The 22,457-nt window shown below is 44.4% G+C and overlaps 1 protein-coding gene and 2 long non-coding RNA genes across 3 annotated transcripts in view; all 3 read left to right on the top strand.

Annotated features, from left to right (window-relative positions):
* The first annotated feature begins 1,155 nt into the window (after positions 1–1,155).
* On the top strand, positions 1,156–7,285 carry LOC114593365 (uncharacterized). Its single transcript, XR_003705656.2, has 3 exons — positions 1,156–1,327; positions 4,696–4,912; positions 7,227–7,285. It is a non-coding gene; the product is annotated as an uncharacterized LOC114593365 (long non-coding RNA).
* A 6,992-nt stretch (positions 7,286–14,277) lies between these two features.
* On the top strand, positions 14,278–15,679 carry LOC144327152 (uncharacterized). The gene is made up of 3 exons (XR_013392059.1): positions 14,278–14,596; positions 14,855–14,936; positions 15,628–15,679. It is a non-coding gene; the product is annotated as an uncharacterized LOC144327152 (long non-coding RNA).
* A 3,655-nt stretch (positions 15,680–19,334) lies between these two features.
* Positions 19,335–22,457, top strand: part of PLB1 (phospholipase B1) — an 89,101-nt gene continuing 85,978 nt past the window's right edge. Inside the window, exons 1-3 of the mRNA XM_028724449.2 lie at positions 19,335–19,411; positions 20,830–20,908; positions 22,043–22,147. Coding sequence (XP_028580282.2) covers positions 22,133–22,147 — 15 coding nt within the window. The 5' untranslated portion in view covers positions 19,335–19,411; positions 20,830–20,908; positions 22,043–22,132. The remainder of the gene's footprint in view (positions 19,412–20,829; positions 20,909–22,042; positions 22,148–22,457) is intronic.

The following is a 22,457-nucleotide window of genomic DNA, read 5'->3' as shown; positions in this document are numbered from 1 at the left end:
GGTTATAGAATCCCATCTGGGTTTATTATATTTAAGCCCCTGAGTGTGTTTACACTGCCTTGATATTTGGTCCCTGGAATTCTAATTTTACAGCAGAGCTTTTGCTTTGAAATACTGCTCTGCCCTTCTCTTTCTTGCCACCTAAATTGTGCTGTCTTCTTTTTTTCCTGTAGTAGTTATGGGAAAGGAAATGACAGAACAGTTATTGTGCCATATCCATCATGTTGCTAAAGCCCTTGCCATTTCCTCTCGGCTTCATTTGCCCTCGCCAGCTGCATGCTGGGAAGGATACGGATCTCAGGTGGGTGCTGTGAGGAACCTGCTGTTCTGACAGATTGACTGGGAAGGAAATGTTTCCAACTGGTGGCATAGTCTGTGGGCTGTCTCAGGCATCGCCTGTAAAGGATGCAAAGGCCTGCCGATGGGAGAAGGTGCTCCTTTAACATGCACAGAGAGAACATCAGGCAACACTTTGGTGTTCCTTCAGGAAGATCTGGAGCCTAGCTGCCCAGTGGGGTTGAGGAGCAGGCATTTTCAAAGGATCAGAAATATAGGAGCTGAAAGTAAGGAGGGGAGTAGGCAAGGCAGATCTAGAGCTAGATTCAGGGAAGACTGGCACGGCCAGCCCTACCATTGGACAGAGTGCTTCTTCTCCCCTTTCTTTAAGCTTAAAATTGCATTTTTACTTTGCTTATATAAGGCAACTAGGCAGGCCACAAAATATGGTGTTAGTGAGACCCCACCAATCTTTAAGTTGCCCAGGGATACTCGCTTTGGTTTCAGTATGCACATAAACAGCAGTCTGATTGTTGCGTTCTGTTGGCTATATGTCTTTCTATTTTTCCTTTTCCCTCACTGGAGCACTTAAGACCCAAGATTGTATGATGTGCCTATAGAAAACAAATCTGTGTTGTGAATTGTCCTAAGGCACTTCATTTTAAATCCATTTACTCCCCAGCCCACATTGAAAGCTTTTACTAGCTTCAGAGCAGCACACTGCATGGATAGACTGTATTACCACAGCAGAGGGCGGGGGGAGGTGGGTGGGTCAGGGCGGTGGGATGACCCTCCAGCTTTCCGCTGAGATGTTCTGTATAATCTCCACTTCTGTTGAGCGTGTTGGCCTTCCCAATGTCCATCAAGGCCAAGCAGACTTGAATTTTCCCATGATGACCCAAAAAGCAATGGTGCAAGAAGACGAAGAAGCTGGGTAAATGACATGGCTCCAGCTTCCTATGCCACACAGCTGAGGCAGTGCATTTCATTGCATCCTTGGGAGAAGAGTTCAGAAGATGGCGAATGACCCATTGGATGGAAATGCTGAAATGTAAGTACCGCCTCCACTTCCTCCACCTTCCAGCCACAAGGCTGGCCCCACCATTAGGCAGAGCGTGGAAGCTTGGGTGGGGGAGACATGTCCCCCATCAGTCATTCCCATCCTCCTAGCAGCAGTGATGCTTGCTTGTTGCTAGCCTGGGCAGGCCAGCTGCCTGTGTTGCCCAGTTATTGTCTTCTAGTACAGTATTCTTCAATGGTGGGTCTTCAGATGTTGATAGACTACAACTCCCATAATCCATGCCACTGGCTGAGCTGGAAGCTACCTTGAGTCCCATCAGGGCAAAAGGAGGGGTATCAACTTCATCTTCATCTTCTGGTGAGGGATGATGGGAGTTGTAGTCCAATAACATCTGGGCACCCAAGGATGAAGAACACTGTCTATTACATTGTAGACAGCACTGTTGGGAAAGTAAGTGGACATGCATCTCAGAAGGAATTCTGGGTGCATATGAGGAATGGGGGAGAAATTAAATCAAGTTCACTTTTAAAGGTAAGCTTACCTAATTTGCACTTACTGGAACAATACAAGAAACAAAACAGTCGTTCTTCAAAATTCGCAGTTCTCTGAATTTTTCAGTGCTGTTTTCCAGCCAGGTAATGTGTACAGAAATGCACCGACTGGGGTAAAGTATGCCTAGAAATGAATATATATTAGTGAAAATGACATGCAAAAATGCATATTCTAGAGCAAATTGCTTTGCAAAAATATGTAGCATTGCGAGTTGGGGATGGGGTTAGGCTGTATGCCTGAGTCCCTTCTAATTCCTGAATCCAGCAAGGGCTAAAATTGAATGGAGGATTCAATTGCTAGAATAGCCGGGCCAGCTTCTTGTTAATGGCCCCCTAAGCACGGGCCATCAAGGTAACAAAGGAAGTGGCTCTGTGCCAGAGGAAAAATGCGTGGGGGGCCATTCTCTCCAGTGTCTGGACTTTTCTTTAAAAATTTGCGAATGGATGTGGAAATATGCAGAACGGAACTTAAGACTGGGAAAATGAAAAACTGAGGGAAAGTGAAGCTGATGAAGTCGCCCATCCCTAGTGCATCTGCAATGCTTTGCTCTTATGATGCACTCTGGTGCTGCATGGAGCATTTGTTCGAGTGGGCAGCAAGCAGGCACTGAGCAAGCTCTGGCGAGGTATTGGAGGATGGAAAGATTTGTGTGTCCTGCCCTGTGCTCCCTAAACTGAGCTGCTGTGTGCTCAGTGCAGGGATGTTGTCTGGTTGTCAGTGCTGAAGTAAGATTCGACTGCCAGTTGTTTTGGCTTCTGCACATTGAATGGGATGGGGGTGGGGCCCCACACACCCCTAATTGCCCTTTTCCGCAGGTGTTAAATGCCCTGAGCTAGTCCCTTCTTTGTAGATGATCTCAGGGAATATTAAGAGGAGCTTTTCTGGCAATGCAGCTGTGCCACAAACTCCTCTGGCGTCTCTGCATTGAGCTAATGTTTTAAAACCTTAACCTAGTAGTGAACTCAGCAGTGGAGCCTACTTAGGTTATGCTTGTGATTAAGAACTCTTGAAACAACCTGATCAATGTAGAAATAATTTTGCAGTTGTGAAGCATTCCTGTAACCTTTTTTTTGCAATTGGCTTGCTAGCACATTTTTATTGTTAACATTTATTCTCAGTGGCGTAGCGTGGGTTGTCAGCACCCGGGGCAAGGCAAGTAATTTGTGCCCCCTAACCCGTGGATTTGCGCCCCCTAACCTGTGGATTTGCCCTAACCCCAGATGTTGTGCCCGGTGCGGCTGGCACCCCCTGCACCCCCCACGCTACGCCACTGTTTATTCTTAATGTCATACTTTTGGTATATTGAATACATATAATTGTTCACTCTACCACTGTATGTTTCTGGGTTATATTAAGACAAGGCAGGCATTGCTGCATCTGAGCCAGTATGCGGTATTAATTAGAATAGGGACATGGGTGGAACTGTAGTCTAAACCACAGAGCCTCTTGGGTCAGCGGTTCGAATTCCCACGACGGGTGAGGTCCCATTGCTCTGTCCCAGCTCTTGCCAACCTAGCAGTTCGAAAGCACACCACTCCCAGTAGATAAATAGGTACTGCTGCGACGGGAAGGTAAATGGTGTTTCCGTGCACTCTGGTTTTTGTCACAGTGTTTGATTGTGCCAGAAGCGGTTTAGTCATGCTGGCCACATGACCCAGAAAGCTGTCTGTGGACAAACGCCAGCTCCCTTGGCCTGAAAGCGAGATGAGCGCCACATCCCCATAGTCGCCTTTGACCGGACTTAACCGTCCAGGAGTCCTTTAGCTTTTACCTTTATTAGAGTGTCGGACTAGGGATCTTGGGAGATTTGGGTTCCAATCCCTGCTCAGCCATAATAATAATAATAATGAAAAATTTTAAATTTATACTCCACCTGGCAGGGTTTCCCCAGCCACTCTGGGTGATTTACAACACATAAAAAATTGGTAAAACATTAGACATTAAAAATTTCCTGATACAGGGTTGCCTTCAGATGTCTTCTAAATGCCAGATAGTTGTTTATTTGGTTCCACAGGCGGGAGCCACTACTGAGAAGGCCATGAATCTCACTGGGTCATCTGGGCCACTTATTGTCTCTCAGCCTCACCTACCTTGAAGGGTTGTTGTGAAGACACACTGGGGAGTGGGAGAGCCATTTGCAATATCCTGGTGGAAGGGTGGGATAAATAAAAATGATGAATAAAATTGAGTAAATAAATAATTCTCATGGCAGAACTATTACCGGTTCTCCTTTGGCAAGCACAGCGCTGTTGCTGCTGATAAAGCAGGCCCTCCCTTCTGCTTTAGTGCTGTTAAACCCTGCAGGACTGCCATGCAAAGGAGACTTCCTTGCAAGAGCTCACTTCCTTTACCTCATTAAGATAAGCAAGGCAGACTTTTCAAGAGTTCACTTTTAAATCTGTGCCTGGGGATTTACAAATCCTGTATAGGGTTTATCTTTCTTTTAACATCTGATGAGATATGCAAATGCAGTTTGGCATCAAACAGCTTGGTACCATTATGAAGAAGTTTTCAAATACAGGTGAGCAGAGTGTAATGAATGCAGCATGCGTGGATTTATTGGTTGGGCATATTGTGGGATACTGGCACACAGAAAAAGGGAACTTGCAAAGCACTTCCTGCCTGCATTTGAAGGGCAAATTAGTCTCTCTCTCTCTCTCTCTCTCTCTCTCTCTCTCTCTCTCTTCTTCTTCTTCTTCTTCTTCTTCTTCTTCTTCTCCTTCTCCTTCTCCTTCTCCTTCTCCTTCTCCTTCTTCTCCTCCTCCTCCTCCTAGGATGTAACAATGTGTAAAGTACATTAAGCAGTGGCATTGAAATGTTAATATTTTATCATTTTGCTCCCATAGCCTTCTTTCTCAATGGCGAAAAGGGCAATAAAATTTATGACAGCTGAGTTATCTGCTCACCAAGGTATAAAAAGCAGTCAGAAGACGAGACCGTTTCATGACCACGCATAGGTCGCTGTAAATCAAAACTCACACTTTTCCAGGAGTGTTCATTCATAAAGGAAGGAACGAAGCATGAAGAAGCTGGCATTCTCCCTCCTGTTGGTTTTTGTCTTAGGTAAGGCCCTTATCACCTGTAAATGTTCTAGATATGATGCCTTGGTCACCTCCAGACTTGCTATTTTGCAGGAGGGATTCAATCGCATATCACGTTTAGGGGGTCCTCCAGACTGAGGTAGGGTTTTTAGTGGGCAGGTGCATTCTATAAGATATCTCTCTCTCTCAGCAATCACTTGTGACTGGGTAAGATTGTTTTCCATTAACACAGTCTTAGTGGTGTGTCTGTAAATGACTGTGGAGGCCAATTCTGGATCCGCACATCTTTCTACAGTGGGTACAAAGGTTTATGAGCAGGAGTTGGATCACAAGGAGGATTTGATGTGATAATAGTGCATTAGCAGTGAATTGATACTAGACTGACCACTCATCATTTTGCTTTGTTCACTCAACACATCTCTTTACCCTGAATTTGACACTTGATATGCATTTTATTTTTTAGGGACGCAGGTGGCGCTGTGGGTAAAAGCCTCAGCGCCTAGGACTTGCCGATCGAAAGGTCGGCGGTTCGAATCCCCGCGGCGGGGTGCGCTCCCGTCATTCCGGTCCCAGCGCCTGCCAACCTAGCAGTTCGAAAGCACCCCTAAGTGCAAGTAGATAAATAGGGACCGCTTACTAGCGGGAAGGTAAACGGCGTTTCCGTGTGCTGCACTGGCTTGCCAGATGCAGCTTGTCACGCTGGCCACGTGACCCGGAAGTGTCTCCGGACAGCGCTGGCCCCCGGCCTATAGAGTGGGATGAGCGCACAACCCCAGAGTCTGGCAAGACTGGCCCGTACGGGCAGGGGTACCTTTACCTTTACCTTTATGCATATTTTTTAGGACTCAGATTATTTCTGTGATTGCAAATTGTTTTAAACCATTTTTAACATGGTGGCTTAATTGTTGCAACACACACTGGGACCTTGGATGAAGGGTGCATAAGTACTACGACTACACTAATTCTGCAATGCTTCTTCAGTGTTACATGTTTCTGCTGTCTGGAAGGACATTGTGGTGCTATAGTGCATCAAAGGTGGAACAAAAAATCATCATGCACAATAAAAATGATGTCGGGGTCGAGGGGCTATGTGCAAATAAGATAGATGACAGTGCTCTGATAGAACACAATTGTTTTTAAATTTTGGTGGGTTTGCAGTTAGGAAAGTGGTGGGGAAATATCTGCGCAACAAGGTGTAGAACAGTGACTGATTGACAGGGAGACATATAACCTCCATGTAAACAAATCAGGATGAATGCTCAATAAGCAGGTTGTCTGGAGGAACCACTTATATTGGGACCTCCAATAGTCAACTGGAAAAGACAGAACAAAAAGCAAAGCCTCTGGAACTAAGAAGATGAATGGCAATTTAGGATCTGTGGACAAGGGCCATATCAGACATTGGAGGTGCAGGGAAAGAGATCTATGATTAGGACCTCCCACTTCCCTTCTTTTTTTGGAACTAATTTGATGTATGCTGTAGCTACTTTGAAGCCTGAAGAAGTGATGCTTTGGGAATAAGGTATTTTACCCTTTCCTCCTTTGTCATTCCTCAACCTAAATCCTACCACACCCCCCCCCCAATTCTCTATATCCAAGATGGATGTTTGTGTGTTGTAAGGGGGAGGAGCAGGGACATGTTGCCTGTGACCATGGGGGCAGATTGCTGATAGCTGCTTTCCCCATCAGGAGTTTGAATTACCACTGGATTTGAAGTGTGGATATACTCAAATAAATAGCACCATGTAGACCAAATCATCTAAGCAATTTTGCTATTAAAAGTTCAAAATCAGAGTTACCTGACAGAATTATAACGTTTTTCTTTAGACTAGGAATGAGGAACTTATGGTTCTGCAGATTTTGCTGGACTCCACCAGTTCCCATCAGTCCAAGCCAAGGATGATGACTGGGCAGCTGGTTCCCTATCTCTGGGTTAGACAAATTATTCTCTCTGGGTCCAATTTTTACAGCACAACTGTCCTTTTTCCTTCTTCAGATAATAGTTTGCAGTGGAATCCTATGCATGTCCAGTCATACGTTAGCCTCATTAAGTTCAATGGAGCTTCCTCCAAGGAAAGGATTGAAATCATAGGGTCGTAATCATCTCTACTTGAAATACAGTGAAAAATACGCAGGCTGTTATTTAGCTATATGCACATGTTTACCCTCTCTGTTTGCATCCTGTGATTTACTAGTGTTAAAAATGCCTCTGACATTAGCAAATGAATGCATAAATTCACAAAAATAAAGCAGCCATATGCATCAACAGCCATAGATTGCAAGGGGGGAGGGGGAGCAAGGAAATAAAACAAAACCCATATTTCTTTGTCTTCTAGGGACTGCAGCTCATGTTCTGACACCCAAGAATGATACGAAGGAAGAAATGGAAACTGAGGCAAGTATATGTTTCTGCATGATGGCAGGAAGAAAGGAGTAATTGATGTTTCTCAGACTTTACGAACTTAGGCTTTCTTAAAACTGAGTTTTCCACTTGTGGCCCCAGCCTAGCAATAACTACAGGTGAATGCATGGAGGCTCTTGCCTGCAATTCTGTGCCTGCAGTCTTAGGTTTGCATGCATAGATGATAGCCCCTCTGTCGAGACATCTTCAGAGCTACAATACCAAGCCTCAGCTGCTGAAAGGGAATGAGGAAACGTCACAGGATCATCTCCTATCATAGAACTTTATGTTCTAAGAACGTGAAGTTCTACGACATGTTCTACGAGACCCACCCATCTTATGGTCTTATGGTTGTGTGCTATCTCATCTTTTCATTGGAAGGAGATATAGCTATAGTGCAAGGCCTTGACTGGTGGGAGTAGGATCCATCTTGACTCAGAGAAAGATGTTCCAGGGAAGGAGAGGGTCCTCAAAGCATCTGAGAATAAAGGATAGCTTTTCTAAAGGATAGCTGGAATAGACGTGGGTCTTATGGGAGATGGAACTTCCAAATTCAGACTGGAAAGAGAGAGTACCTTTTAAAAATGTGTGTGGAAAGTAACAGCAAATATTTGACTTACAGAGCGTGGGCCTCTTTGCTGCCTCTTACTTTCCAAAAATGATATTGTATTTCATAGCGATGTGGTCTTCTTTTTTTATTTCGGGGAAAGAGAGCTCTCAAAAAGCTCATCTATAACCATGCCTCGGTTCCTTTTATTGCCTTACCCTAAATTTTGTTTCTAAAATGCTTGTTTCTTCTTTCAGCCTTTGCATTTCTCCTGCAAGATGCTAAGTTCCCCTCACTCATCTTCATCTTCAGGTATCTGTTTTTGAAATACATATTTAGAGCAGAAGAAGACATTCACTGAGTTGAATACGAAATTTGGGAGTTATGCTTACTTTCCTCTCCCAAGTCTTAGACTGTATACACAGCATGCATTTAAACACCCCCCCCCCCACGTTATAAAATCCTAGGAACTGTAGTTTGTTAAGGATGCTGGGGAGGTCTCTTGGGAATACAGTTCCTTGGGTGTGTGGGTTTTTTTTGGGGGTGTGTGCTTTAAATGTATGGTGTGTATGGAAGCTTAGACAAACTTTTTAAACTGTTATGCTACAGTCCTTCACACACATACCTGAGAATATGTTCCATTTAACTTAATAGGGCTTATTTCTGAGTAGACATTTGCAGGACCGCACTGTATATAATGTACAACAGTCAGACCATATGAAAATAAGACATAATGGAACCTTATTTCTCAACAATTTGGGGTGGGGGGAGAATTTGGTAATATATTTCAGAGTTCTTGGTTCACTTTTCTGGATGTCAAAGAAATGGATACTTTGAGTGTGGGATTAATATATGTGTGTACTTGTGCATTAATTAATTGATTTATGGATAACCTCTTACATGATGTGTCTCAAGGCAATTTACAAACAGCATAAAAGCAGCTAAAAATAGTTACCACTTCATTCATTTAAGTAGTCTTCAGCGCTAGTCATAAGGTAAGCAAGCAAGCATGCGCACACACACTTAGACTTAAAGGATAAGTGCAATGCTAAAGATCTACCGAGCTCTTACAGTTTTGTGAAAAACTTTTCCGAAAAACCCGATACAAATGCTAGATATTAATTATATCTTCTTACACATTACTTCCAATTCGATTAATGCAAATAGACATTTGGAAAACTGCTATATTTCTAAACTGCAGTCCACATTTTATCTCTACAGTTCATACTTTGAGTCCATCGGACATTAAAGCAGTTGCTGCTATTGGAGGTTTTAGAAATGTGAGTATAACGATGAGCGCTATTGGAAAAGGGATCAAAGGTAACATGTTCTTCAGGAAAACTGTATTTAATATGAATGATGTTGACTGTGGTGTGAGGTTATAGTTTAGTATAGAAAATAAAATAAAAAGTGCCCCCCCATGTTCCATGGGTAGTTTGTTCCACCTCCTGTCCCCAGCACTAGGGTTGCCAACTTCTGAGCTGGCTCCTGTAGCTGTGCCTTCAATAGCTGCTTGATCTGCAGCAAGCATTTCTGTATCTCCAACTGCCTATCTTTTCCATCAGCCTCTCAAACCAAATACACCTGAACGCTCTGACTTTCTTCCCAAGTCCTTCTAATATGCTCACTTTTTCCATTGCCAATACAGTGGTACCTTGGGTTACATACGCTTCAGGTTACAGATGCTTCAGGTTACAGACTCCGCTAACCCAGAAATAGTACCTCAGGTTAAGAACTTTGCTTCAGCATGAGAACTGAAATCATGCTCTGGTGGCGCGGCAGTAGCAGGAGGCCCCATTAGCTAAAGTGGTGCTTCAGGTTAAGAACAGTTTCAGGTTAAGAACAGACCTCCGGAACGAATTAAGTACTTAACCCGAGGTACCACTGTAGAGGTGTTCACACCTGTACAAAAAAAGTTGAGCTGCACATTCATGTGTCATATTCAACAAGTACAGTGGTACCCCGCAACACGAACGCCTCGCAAGACGGAAAACCCGCTAGACGAAAGGGTTTTCCGTTTTGGAGGCGCTTCGCTAAACGAATTTCCCTATGGGCTTGCTTCGCAAGACGACAGCCCATAGGGAAATCTCCGGGACAGCGGGGAAGCGCGTCTTCCCCACTGTCCTCGGACCTCCTCCCACCGCCAGGCTTCGGAAGGCTGCTCCGAAGCCTGGCAGGGGGGCGGAGAGGTTTTTAAAAAACCCCGGGACAGCGGGGGACTTCTCCGCTGTCCGGGGCGATTTTAAAACGCTGCCGTCCCGGGGGAGCAAAGTCTTTCGCCCCTCGCCCGCCTTCAGAAGAGGTCCTGGACCTCTTCTAAAGGCGGGCGGGGGGCGAAAGACTTTGCTCCCGCCTGCCTGCCTTCCCGGGAGAGCGGAGAACGCTCCGCTCTCCCCGACGGCTTTTGAAGGCAGGCGGGGGGGGGAGCAAAGACTTTCGCCCCCCGCCCGCCTTCAGAAGAGGTCCTGGACCTCTTCTGAAGGCTGGCGGGGGGCGAAAGACTTTGCTCCCGCCTGCCTGCCTTCCCGGGAGAGCGGAGAACGCTCCGCTCTCCCAGACGGCTTTTGAAGGCAGGCGGGGGGGGGGAGCAAAGTCTTTCGCCCCCCGCCCGCCTTCAGAAGAGGTCCAGGACCTCTTCTGAAGGCGGGCGGGGGGCAAAAGTCTTTGTCCCCCCATGCCTTCCTTCCCAGGGGGGCGAAAGTCTTTGCTCCCCCGGGACGGCAGCATTTTAAAATCGCCCCGGACAGCGGAGGACTTCTCCGCTGTCCGGGGTGATTTAAAAGCCCCTGGGAAGGCAGACAGGGGGGACAAAGTCTTTTGCCCCCCGCCAGCCTTCAGAAGAGGTCCTGGACCTCTTCTGAAGGCTGGCGGGGGGCAAAAGTCTTTGTCCCCCCTGCCTGCCTGCCTTTAAAAGCCCTCCCGGGAGAGCGGCTTTTAAAGGCTTTTAAGTGAGAAAAAAGCCCGGGAGAGGGCTTTTAAAGGCAGGCAGGCAGGCAGGGGGGGACAAAGATTTTCGCCCCCCGCCAGCCTTCAGAAGAGGTCCAGGACCTCTTCTGAAGGCGGGCGGGGGGCAAAAGTCTTTGTCCCCCCTGCCTTCCTTCCCAGGGGGGCGAAAGTCTTTGCTCCCCCGGACGGCAGCATTTTAAAATCGCCCCGGACAGCGGAGAAGTCCTCCGCTGTCCGGGGCGATTTTAAAATGCTGCCGTGGGGGGGGGGGAGCAAAGACTTTCGCCCCCCCCCCCAGCCTTCAGAAGAGGTCGGGGGACAGATTGTCCCCGGACCTGGTCTGAAGTCGGTTTCCATAGGAACGCATTAATTGATTTTCAATGCATTCCTATGGGAAACCGTGCATCGCAAGACGAAAAACTCGCAAGAAGAAAAAACTTGCGGAACGAATTAATTTCGTCTTGCGAGGCACCACTGTACACAGTCTGTGTGCCTCTTCACACAGCGGTTGAGTATACAAAACAACATGCGTACATTCTTTTCCCACAAAGACTTGTACATGTGTACAGAAGCAGGCTGCACGTGTTTTCCGTGCAATGTGTGAACAGGTCAGTTATGGTGATGGAACCTGTTGAATGGGCATGAAGCCTTGTATTTATTGTCTTCTTCGTTTCATAGTCAGTCCGTCACTAAGTTGCGCAGCATCTCCCTTTACCACTGATCATCTGGCTGTACTCAGATGGGCCACCCAGCTGATCTGCACCAACCAGTTGGTCATAAGTGGATCGGCTGGTTGGACTAAGACATGGCAGTGGGCAGAAGTAATAATAATAATAATAACAACAATAATTTATTATTTATACGCCACCCATCTTGCTGGGCTTCCCCAGCCACTCTGGGCGGCTTCCAACAAAAGAATGCTAAAAGCTATGAAGCTCCGAGCCCCATGGCTCCTTCCTCTCAAACCGTGCAAAGACAAAGAGGGTGATAGGGCAGAGTGGCCTTGAATCCTGGACAGCCTACCCCCCCCACTAACTGGGCATCCCAGTCCTGGTGCCAGTTACCCCTTTCCTGGGAGACACCAACTTGCGTGGGTGGGGGGAACTTGTCCCAATAGAAAACAGGAATACCATCACCAAGTTTGTAGCAGCCTCCCCCTTTACATTGCATATGTGGCTCTTTCCCTCTGTCCCTCATTCTGGCTACTGCTGTGTTCTCCTTTCTGATGGTTTCACTTCAGCCTCCTTGCCTCTGTCCAGAAAGAACACTGTGGCAAAAATCTGAGTCATCTTCTAGCCCAGAGGCCACCTTAATCCAGAATCCTCTTTTCACTGTGGCAAAAGCAGATTCCTCTGGGAAGCCGCAAAGCAGGACATGAGCGCAAGAGTCCTCTCTCCAGTGATCTTTCCCTGCAGCTGGTTTTGAGAGGCATATTCTGCTCCTGACAGTAGGCTTTCCATGCACATCGCAGGCTCTGCCGACTGAGCTCTGGCCCTTCCGCTCAGTATTTGATGACCTGTTACAGAACCAGGAAAACTGGCAGAGCAAAACACAAAATCCACACGTTAACCCCAAATCACTTATTCTCAGGACTTCACAGAATCGTAGAGTGGAAGCGACCACAAGGGTCATTGAGTCCAAACCCCTTCAATGCAGGAATCTTTTGACCCTGAGATTAAGAGTCTCATGCTGAGTTACAATCTCCTGTAACATTCAGCTGCAGTAAATAGTTCAGAGTTGGATTAGCAGGGCGACCAGTTGTCCCTGCCTGTTAGTCAGCTAAATTGTCTCAGGAAGGCTCCCTGCATTTTCTCTGGTTTGTTTTCTGAGATCGATGGCTGTAGTAGACTTCTTGCACTTGCCATCTGTCACTGATTCTTAAAAGGGCACGATAATTCATGTTGACACTTGATAGCGAAGACCATCCAAGCGTCACCTATTTTATTAAGGAGAGATATCAGCCAGCCAATCAATAGTGGTTGGCAGGGCGGCATGGGCAGCAGGGTGGCATCACTCACCTGGCTTCCCAATGCCAGGGTTGCTAAGGAGAGTGGTGAGGCAGTAGGAAGGTCAGGTGCAGGTGATGTAATTCCACACACTGGATTTGGCATTGAATGTCTAAGTGCATATCAACATATTGTATGAACATGCCAACTTTCATAGAAGGTTAGACAAATTGAAGCTAAACCCTGTTGAGTTTTTACAGAATCCCGTTCCTGCATCAATGCCCTGTTTTCCCCACCCTCATTTTCCTCAGTCTCCTTCTCCACCTTCCTCAGATTCCTCTTATTCTGTTGCCTACTCTCCACCATTCATTTGATCTCTTGCCCCTGAACACCCAATCCCTTCGATTCACTAAACTCCGGGACCTTTGCCCATTTGTTAGCTTTGCCCATTTGTTCGCAGAAGGTAGCCTGCAAAAATCTTGGTTCAATTAATATGCCAAGCCACTGCACCGACTTAGCCAAACAATGCCCAAAGCTCCATTTGTTGAAGCACAATCCAATATAGAGGACTGAAATATACACATGCTCACATTTATCTGTTTTGTAATACGGAAGCATCACCCTCACACACACACTGAACAGTAGGCCATAGCAAAACTTCACAGAACTACAGACAGGGCAGGCAGCCTTATTAAAATCACATTTGACTTATTCCTGTACTAGATCTTAAAATTACTCAGCTCGGCAATGCTCCCTTTCCTTTTTTAAAAAAGGCTTTTGGTTTTACAGGCAATCTCACAGGTCCAACCCCCCCACCCCCTTCCCTCACCTATAGACAGAGTAAGAAAGGTTTACAAGAAAAGATGCAAAGTTCTGTTTTGGTCATTCACAGTGTATCCTTCAGACACTGACTAGGCAGGGTGTGTTTGTTTTTAGTCCTGATGAATTTATCATTGTATATTTATTTACAGGTGGAGGACACCAAGCTGGAGCAGCCAGACCTCCAAAGGTACAACTTTTCATCATGTTCATAAAACATGTTTATTACTAACTTCAGATATGTTTCACAGTTGCCATGTGTGCCAGTTACTTTAGGTAAAGGTAAAGGGACCCCTGACCATTAGGTCCAGTCATGACCGACTCTGGGGTTGCGGCGCTTATCTCGCTTTAATGGCCGAGGGAGCCGGCATACAGCTTCCAGGTCATGTGGCCAGCACGACTAAGCCGCTTCTGGCAAACCAGAGCAGCACACGGAAATGCCGTTTACCTTACCGCAGGAGCGGTACCTATTTATCTACTTGCACTTTGACGTGCTTTTGAACTGCTAGGTTGGCAGGAGCAGGGACCGAGCAACGGGAGCTCACCCTGTTGCGGGGATTCGAACCGCCGACCTTCTGATCGGCAAGTCCTAGGCTCTGTGGTTTAACCCACAGCGCCACCTGCGTCCTGCCAGTTACTTTACCAGCTGTGAAAAAAGCCTGACAGTGACAGGCTGGAGTCAGTGCAGAGGGGAACCCTAAAGATGTGGTTTTAGTAGCCAAGAGAAAAGTGCCTTGCCGTTAGACCAAAGAGGAATTCCTCCTACTTTACAATGAAGTCATGATCCAGAGCCACTGGTGGGTCAGATCCAAGAGTTACAACAACAACAACAACAACAACAACAACAACAACAGAGTCACCTTTACAGTCCAGAAGGCATGGCACACAAGGCGAAAAGGATGGGGGGGAGAGAAGAGGAAAAAAGCAAATTCAAATGAAAACACATTGCGTTTCACACCATGACTATTTCAGATACGAAAACATGAATTATTTCTGTTTATAGCACAGAGAGGGATCTTATCACGGCAAGCATGAAAACACTAACAGGTATGACTTATCGTTTAAACTTTCCCTGTTCTGTTGAGTGTTTGACTTTACAGATGAGATCTCTCTTTAATTTAATCTATTGCCCAACACTTTATCAATAAAAATATGTATTATTTCTTGGCAACCAAAGGCCCCTATTCCCTGCTTTCTACCAACCCCAAACAAGGAAACAGGTTGATGGTTGCCCATTGTCATCTCATGTTCCTACAAGCAAATCCAGAGCCCACAAATTTACTGAACTGGGTGTATGTCTTGCAGCTCTTATTAGCAGGTTTAATCCTTCCGTGCAGAATTACTCTTCCCTTCGAAACAGCAGCGCAGTGCCAAGAAGTGGGACCCTGTAAGTTCTATTTTTATTTGCTACTTCATATTGAACTGGGAGGCTTATTTGGGTGATAAAAGACACAGAAAATGAAAACTTCCTAGTTTCACACAACCAAGGAATGTACAAAAAAACCCAATCCACCTTTACTAGATCATTCCAATGACCTAATTATTTTATAGACCAAATACCTGGTCTGTTGCCTTCTGCTCAGTACAGTTCTGCATAGGAACTACATAGAAAACAGTCCTCTAGCTTTCTGCACTAAACAAACTTCTGCCATAGGTACCCACTTTCTACCTGAAGAAAAGCAGAACTGCATTCTGTTCAAATTTAAAATGTATGATGGAGACATTGGCTTTCCTCGTAGCCTCTCGGGTGGGGAGGTGGGGCAGATTGTCATCCCAGTAACAGATAGGGAGGTTTTACTGTGCTGTGTTCCAATAAAATAAGATAAAAAACCCTCTCTGATGCCTATAATTAACAAATGCTGCTGTGCACTTTGGCTGAAGTGTAACATTCAGTTCGGCCTGAGATTTTACTTTTAAAAGCATTACTGCCCTTAAGTACTTGCAGGATCGAGCCACATGACCTCATCAAAAACGATTAGGAAGGTGTTATAGATTTTTTATGCTGTTAGCATTTCATCTTTGTGCCTATAAATAATAAAGGCTTATTTGACAATTTCCCCTTTTCATTTGTGGTGCAGAGATCTCTTAGATCAAGCTAAAGAAATTGTGAAGAACATGAAAGGGAGCCAGGTATGTATACCAATGCCAGGGCCGTCTTACCCGTAGGTGCTAGGGGTGCAGGGCACCCAGGCGCCGGGCTCTCAGGGGCGCCAGGCCGAGAATCTGGGGACCGAGAGTTGAGTCCCAGGCATAGCTGTCAACTTTTCCCCTTTCTTGCGAGGAATCCTATTCGGAATAAGGGAATTTCCCTTTAAAAAAGGGAAACGTTGACAGCTATGGTCCCAGGAAGAGCCCGTCTGTTGGTCGGAGCGCTGCCGCGAGCTCTTCTGCTGAGGGCGTCTCTGTGCTGCGAGTTCAGGGGGGACCAAGCCAGTGACTGGGCAACCAGGAGAGGGGGTGCCGGGTGGATCTTTGCACCCTGGCGCCACATATGCTTAAGACAGCCCTAACCAACACTATAGACCAGTGAGCAGTTGTGGCCCACAAAGGTTTATTTATGTTTGTGATTGCCTCTCGAATTGGCTTCGCTGTTGCTGACGCAGGGTTGTTGTTTTTTTGTAGTGAAGTCCAAATGGTGCTGTTTCCCCACAAGGGCTAATACTTTGTAAAAGCCTCCCTGAAGCATTCAGACGCCAGTAATTTCTCACATCTACCTCCCCACTTCCAAAGTGAAGATGATACCACCTGAAGAAAGGTGGTTTGCAGGGCAGATATCACTGGGTGTTCTTAGTTGGAAAAACAGCACACACCAAATCTGGGAAACAGGTGGGCAGGTTACACACCTGCGAGGTCTACTTTGGGGTTTTTTTTAAACTAGAAACCTGAGATCCAGTAAGTGGCATTAAATGCAAAACAGTGGCTGGCAGGGGTCAAGCTAGATGCAAAATGGTGGCTCAGTTGGCAGAGTCTAATGCCAGCTGCATTTGGACTTCCACAATATATGTTCAAATCTATTAGTAGTAGTAGTACTAGCGTTTACCCATCCTTCACCCTACGTTAAAACCCAATATTAAAAATAGTTTAAAACAACTTAGAATAAAAAGAATAAGGTGAGTCCTAAAAAGAGACATGGATGCCACATTATTTGTGTCAGAGCCAAAGTGAATAAGCTTCCTATTGTACTAGTCCTTGTTTTGCTGGAATCCACTCATACACACCTTGATTCCTATTCCCTTATTAATCTGCAGTGTGACAGTTGTTTTTCCTTGTGCTCTTACCCTGCAGCAGACAGATTACCAACATGACTGGAAGCTCATCACAATTTTCCATCCATGTCCTTTCCAAGCGTCCATCTCTCAGGTAAGAGTCCCATGTCTTGACTTGCCAAATTGACCAAGGAATTAGGTTCATAAATATGGTTTAAAATGTTGATGTTGTTATCATGGATAACAGCTCCACAGCAGATCATATCATAAAAAATATGAGTCTTTAAGGTGCTAAAATATATTTATTTTTCTTCTAGCTTTGCCTAGAATGTACAAGACTCTTTCTTTTTAAATCTAGTCCTCTTTCCCTATTTCTTACCTAGTTTCTGATACCTCTGTATTCTCCCCTTTGCCTGCCCCACTGAGCCATTCAAGCATTCAGGGGGATCTTATTTCCTCTGCTCTTGATATTTGAATATTTCTGCTTTTTTGCATACTGTTAATCAATTTCACGAATACCCCCATTTGGACATTGTTCAAATCAATTGAAGGTGTGCGTTATTTTAATTTATGGTTTGCTTTTTCCTCCCTGACAATGCTACGCATTTATCCTTGGTCCATACAACTCCTTCCAAAGAACAAAGTACAATTTTCATTTTGGGTCTTTTACCTTTGTGTGCATATTGCACCAAACAGCCTGTGTTATACGGCAGGCTCTGCAACATTCCCTCCTCAGGGCTTTAATCAACTCTCTGCAAATTACTTTGTTTGAAGTCTGCAGAGGTGATAACTGTATATGAATATTTGAAAGGCAATAGTTGCTCCCCGCTCCCCTCTCTCATTCTCTAAAATTCATAAGAATGCAATCCTCAAACTATTAGCTAAGGGCTACTCATCCAGTGATTAATCAGTCTTGGGAAAAGCCTAGTTCAAATTGGATTGTCTGCTCACCTCTTGATTGCTTCCTCTCAAAGTGCTGGAAGAATATAGATCAATATATTGCCCCTGGGTTCTTCCATTTGGTGCCATTCTAGGGACCTCTTTATGATATGTAAAAACATTAGATTCTCATTGCAGAGTTGATGGGCATATTTCAGTTCTATGTAAGGTCAGAGGCCTTTCATTTTTGAAAGTTGTGATTCTACCTCTTGCACCAATTGTTTAGTCTGTAGTTCCCAACCTTGATTCATTCACTTGTTGGTGAATGCTGGGGGACAGCTATTTTGTCAACCTTTTGTTTGGCATAAAAATGAACCATCACCTCCTCATCTACTCTCTAACATAAATCCTTTCACTTCCTACAGACAACTTCCCACCTTGACAGCATAAAGCAACTTGAAGAAGTATTGGATTTTTTATATGAAGAAGTAAGAGCTATTTCATAGATTTCAACACCTTTCCTCTCCCCCTCCTTTTATAATGTCTATAAAACAGAGAGAACCATTATAACAGATGAAATTTAAAAGAGGAAAACAAACTACAAAATAGGCATGTAAAATGAGTGGGTATGGCTGCACATGGTTTAAAATAACAAGGACCACATAAAACCTCTTCCAATACCTGATTCAGATAATAGAATCATCGAATGGCAGAGTTGGACTAGATGGGTCATCTAGTCCAACTCCCTAAACTGCAAAAATCTCAGCTCAATGTATTAGTTTGTTTATGTAAGGCAGTTATATATTGCTGTTTATAATACCCATCTCCTATTTTAGTTTGCATTGCAGTATAAAACAACTCCCATAATACACACACACACACACACACAGTGGTACCTTGGTTTTTTAACGTCTCCATTGACAAACATTTTGGTTTATGAATGCCGTAAACTCGGAAGTAAATGCTTTGGTTTTCAAACATGCCTCGGAAGTCAAACATGCCATGCGGCTTCTGCTTGAGTGCAAGATCCTGAGGCCTAGCTGTTGAGTTTTTGGTTTTTGAACGTTTCAGAACTCGAACAGTTTTCCGGAATGGATTATGTTCAAAAACTGAGGTACCACTGTGTGTGTGTGTGTGTGTGTGTGTGTGTGTGTGTGTGTGTGTGTGTGTATCTCCAAATCAAATTCAAATCAATAAGCAAATAAAACAGCAGACTGGTGATGTTGGAGAATACCAGTGTAAATGGGAGCAGAAAATGCCAATATTCATTTATTTGTCCCTTGTCCAGGAGAGAAATCAATTGAGGGCCCATCTATATCTTGGCTTTATGTGGACTGTGAACCCTTTGTGTGTCATGCAATCCCCCCTCAACCATGATGCATTCTCCTCCCTCCAGCTACTGGCATCCTGTACTTTCTGCTCTCCAAATCCAGAGATTCCTATTTGCATTTCCAAAGCATAGGGAGTCTCCAGATTTAGAGGGGAGAAAGTGTGGGGCAGCAGTAGTTGAGGGAGAACACTGCATGGAGAAAGGGGAATTAAGAGAGGCACAAGGGAGTCACAGTCTACAGTGAGATATGGATGGACCCTGATGAATACAAGTGGTGCAGCCATTTAAGAGAAAATCTTCTGGTGAAAGTGAATAGTCCACAACTGCTAGCTTTTCCTAATCATTTTTTTTTTAATCACTATAGATGCCCAAAGTTTTTGTAAACCTGGTGGATTCTCCTCTGCTCACAGTCTCACCTCTTCCACACAATGATCAGAATTATGTCAGGTAAATCCCATTTTATTGCAGCTGTTGATGAGCCAAGAGCTCTCATTGTGTTCCTTGCTGAGGAGTGTTCATTTTTCTCCAGAGGCGTTTTGTGACAGGGATATAAAAAGATTGCTGTACCGCATACCAAATCAATAGTCATCCTGATTGCGCTTCTGAAAGGGTTCACCTTGGTCTGCCAAATATCCGTCACCTCAACTAATCACAACTTCCAAAGCAGGCTGCTTTCTCTATGCTGGAAATTAGGACCAACTGTGGGAAACCTTCCCCTTTGACCCTACTCAGGCCATTTTGCCAAACTTTAAAGTCATTTGGTGAATCAGCTTTCTTCCACTACCCACATTTTACGTCATCATCAAATAACAAATTCTAGTTATTTATTTGGATATACCTGTGGTGGTCTGTCTTCCTTTTGGAGTGCTGGAAGTTATTTCTGCAGACCTCTGAGAACTTTTCACCATAGTTAGGGGAAAACACGCCACATTATGTTTTGATATGGGTGACTGAAAATTGTTTTTTGTATGTTGAATTCTAAGCTAGAGAAGGAGGGAGTGAGACTCCATGGAATTGCAATGAGGGCTTATAGGTCATGTAGTCTGTCCTCCTGCTCAATCAATACAAGAACCACAGAGCTAGAGGCATCCCCAAGAGAATTTTTGAGAGGACCTCAGCAGCTATGACACAGTTGCAGTTAAGGAGATACTGGTCATGTTCTTTCCAGCACAATGCAATAGCTTCTTTATCTTTTAGAAGTGTGGCACTGTCTGTTGAGCGTATGGGGCATATGCCATGATTCATTGTGTTCAGAATGCTAGCAAGGAAGTTATACCCAGTTCCACATTCAATAGAGTTTATGCCTGCAAAAGGTTTGAGGGGATGCTTCATTTCCAATCAATGGGTATAATTGCTGATATCGTGTAACTTTTTATACCATAAATGCTTCGATTTGATTTTGTCCTATATTCACTCTGATCTTATATTCTTCTTATTTTAATTCAAACAGCAGAAAGGCCTTTTCTTCTACTGTGAAATAAAAAGTAAATAGTGTTATGGTTTATCCCCCTTCTCCCCATTTTTGTTGCCCTATAGCCCCTCTGGACATTAATCATGTGGTAGCATTGAGGAAGCATCACACAGCAAATTCTAGCAGCATAAATTCTAGCAGCATAAATATTAGCAGTATAAACCCACCACACATGCACTGTTATTGTGTCAACAACATGTTGCTGAATACCCTTGCAGTAAGACACCAGTCTGGAGAAACCCTATGAAACATATACGTTTCTAAAATGCATATGAATCACAGCACAAATCTCTCCTCTCTATGTTTCAAAAGACTGCATGTTTATGAAAAGCTACAGCAATTTTTATTTCATTTATTTATGTTTTGGCTTGGCTTGGCTTTTGCCACCTTCCAGGGATATTCTCCTCAAGCCATGCCTTTGTCCCAACAATTGTTCCAGTCTGGAGGTGGCTGTGTGGCGATGGTCCTATCAGGTGAGCACTGTGCAAGGGAGAACTCGCATTCATCTGTGTATATCTGTCCAAAAATCAATTTGACATGACATCTAAATAGTTTTAGAATCTTGGATCCCTTTAACGTTAATCTTTTTAGGATCACGTATGTATCCCTTTCATGTTTGTATTGCATTCTTCCTCCAAGGAAGTTATGGTGGCAGGGAATTGATGAATAAATTTGGTTTCCCCTCTTCAAGCAACGGAGTTGGCTCAGGATCAACTCTGTCCAGCTCAGGAATCTCAGGGCAGATGCCATTGTCTCTACATGATGGGCCTCCAAACACAAATAATATACAACCCTTCATCTTTGTTTTCAACATAAATCTATCAGTTATGCAAACTGAGTAAAGCTGCCTAGTTTGCATAATGAATTTGCATAAGGTATGCTGCCTTCATTATTTCATAAAAATTTTGTGTCAGCAACCGGGGGGGAGGAGGTGGGAATATATTTAGGAAGCTGCCTTATACAGAGTGTAACAGTTTGTTCGTCTAGTTCAACGTTGCCTATGCTGACTGGCAGAAAAGGTTCTTTCCCAGCACTGGAGGTGCTAGTGATGGAGCAAGCTTTCAAAAATGCCCTACATATCCTAGTGATACATGACAGCTGAAATCCCCAAATTTTCAAATGCTGTTACAACAACTGCAGAGGGGAGAATTGAGGATCTGTGCTATCCCAGCTGTAGCTAATGAAAGCTCTGTTTGCCAAGCTGGTTAATTATGTTGTCTCTACTGCAAAAGCCTGTCGGAATATTTAGCAGGTGGCAAAAGCTGCCCATATCCTGTACTGTTAGCTAGCTGGGATGTTCCTGTTTCTGAGCTTTATGCAGGGCCAACCACGTTATCTAATTACTAGGTTTCTGCTCTTTCTAAGAAAACGGCCTTATGCAATTCACCTCGCAGCCGCTGGGTCGTTTCCTAACGGTTGCATAAGATGCTTTTTCATGGAATTACTTTTGTGTTTTGACTGTATAATTTGATTATTCTGGCTTATTAGCAGTAGAGATGGCTCTGAAACTCATTTAAGCCATGGGCAAATCTGTGCATTGTGCTATGTTCTCTGTGGTTCGGGGACAGAGTTCATCCTGTTAACTGTTTGCTTATCCTTATATGCAGAATTCTTTGGAAAATCTGCTGGCATCAAGGAAGTATGGCCAGAAGGATGATTTTGCCGTGGTTCTCCAGATTTCTCTCCAAGAAGCAAATATGCCTCTTGCAAAAGTGAGTGTGAGCTATGGTTGAGGTGTTCCTTCTGGGTAATACCTGGTGGTCCTAGAAAAATCACTGTACCTTGAAGAGAATAATCAGATGATATGATTTTTGGCCTGCAAGGGAAATCAGTTTTCCATGTGTCAGGGAAGACAATCCATGCAATCTAGATGATTTTTATTTTCTTCATATGAAAAAGGGAATATGAAAAACAGCAAACTATTTCCCCCTTTTGAAATATATATATATAAATTTTAAAAAGTCCAGTAGCACCTTAGATACCAACTAAGTTTGTTCTTGGTATCTGAAGAAGTGTTCTTGG

Source organism: Podarcis muralis, chromosome 3 (assembly GCF_964188315.1).
Source record: "Podarcis muralis chromosome 3, rPodMur119.hap1.1, whole genome shotgun sequence".
Lineage (NCBI taxonomy): Eukaryota > Metazoa > Chordata > Lepidosauria > Squamata > Lacertidae > Podarcis > Podarcis muralis.
Note: the sequence above shows the minus strand (reverse complement) of the source record. Positions and strands in the feature narration are given on the sequence as shown.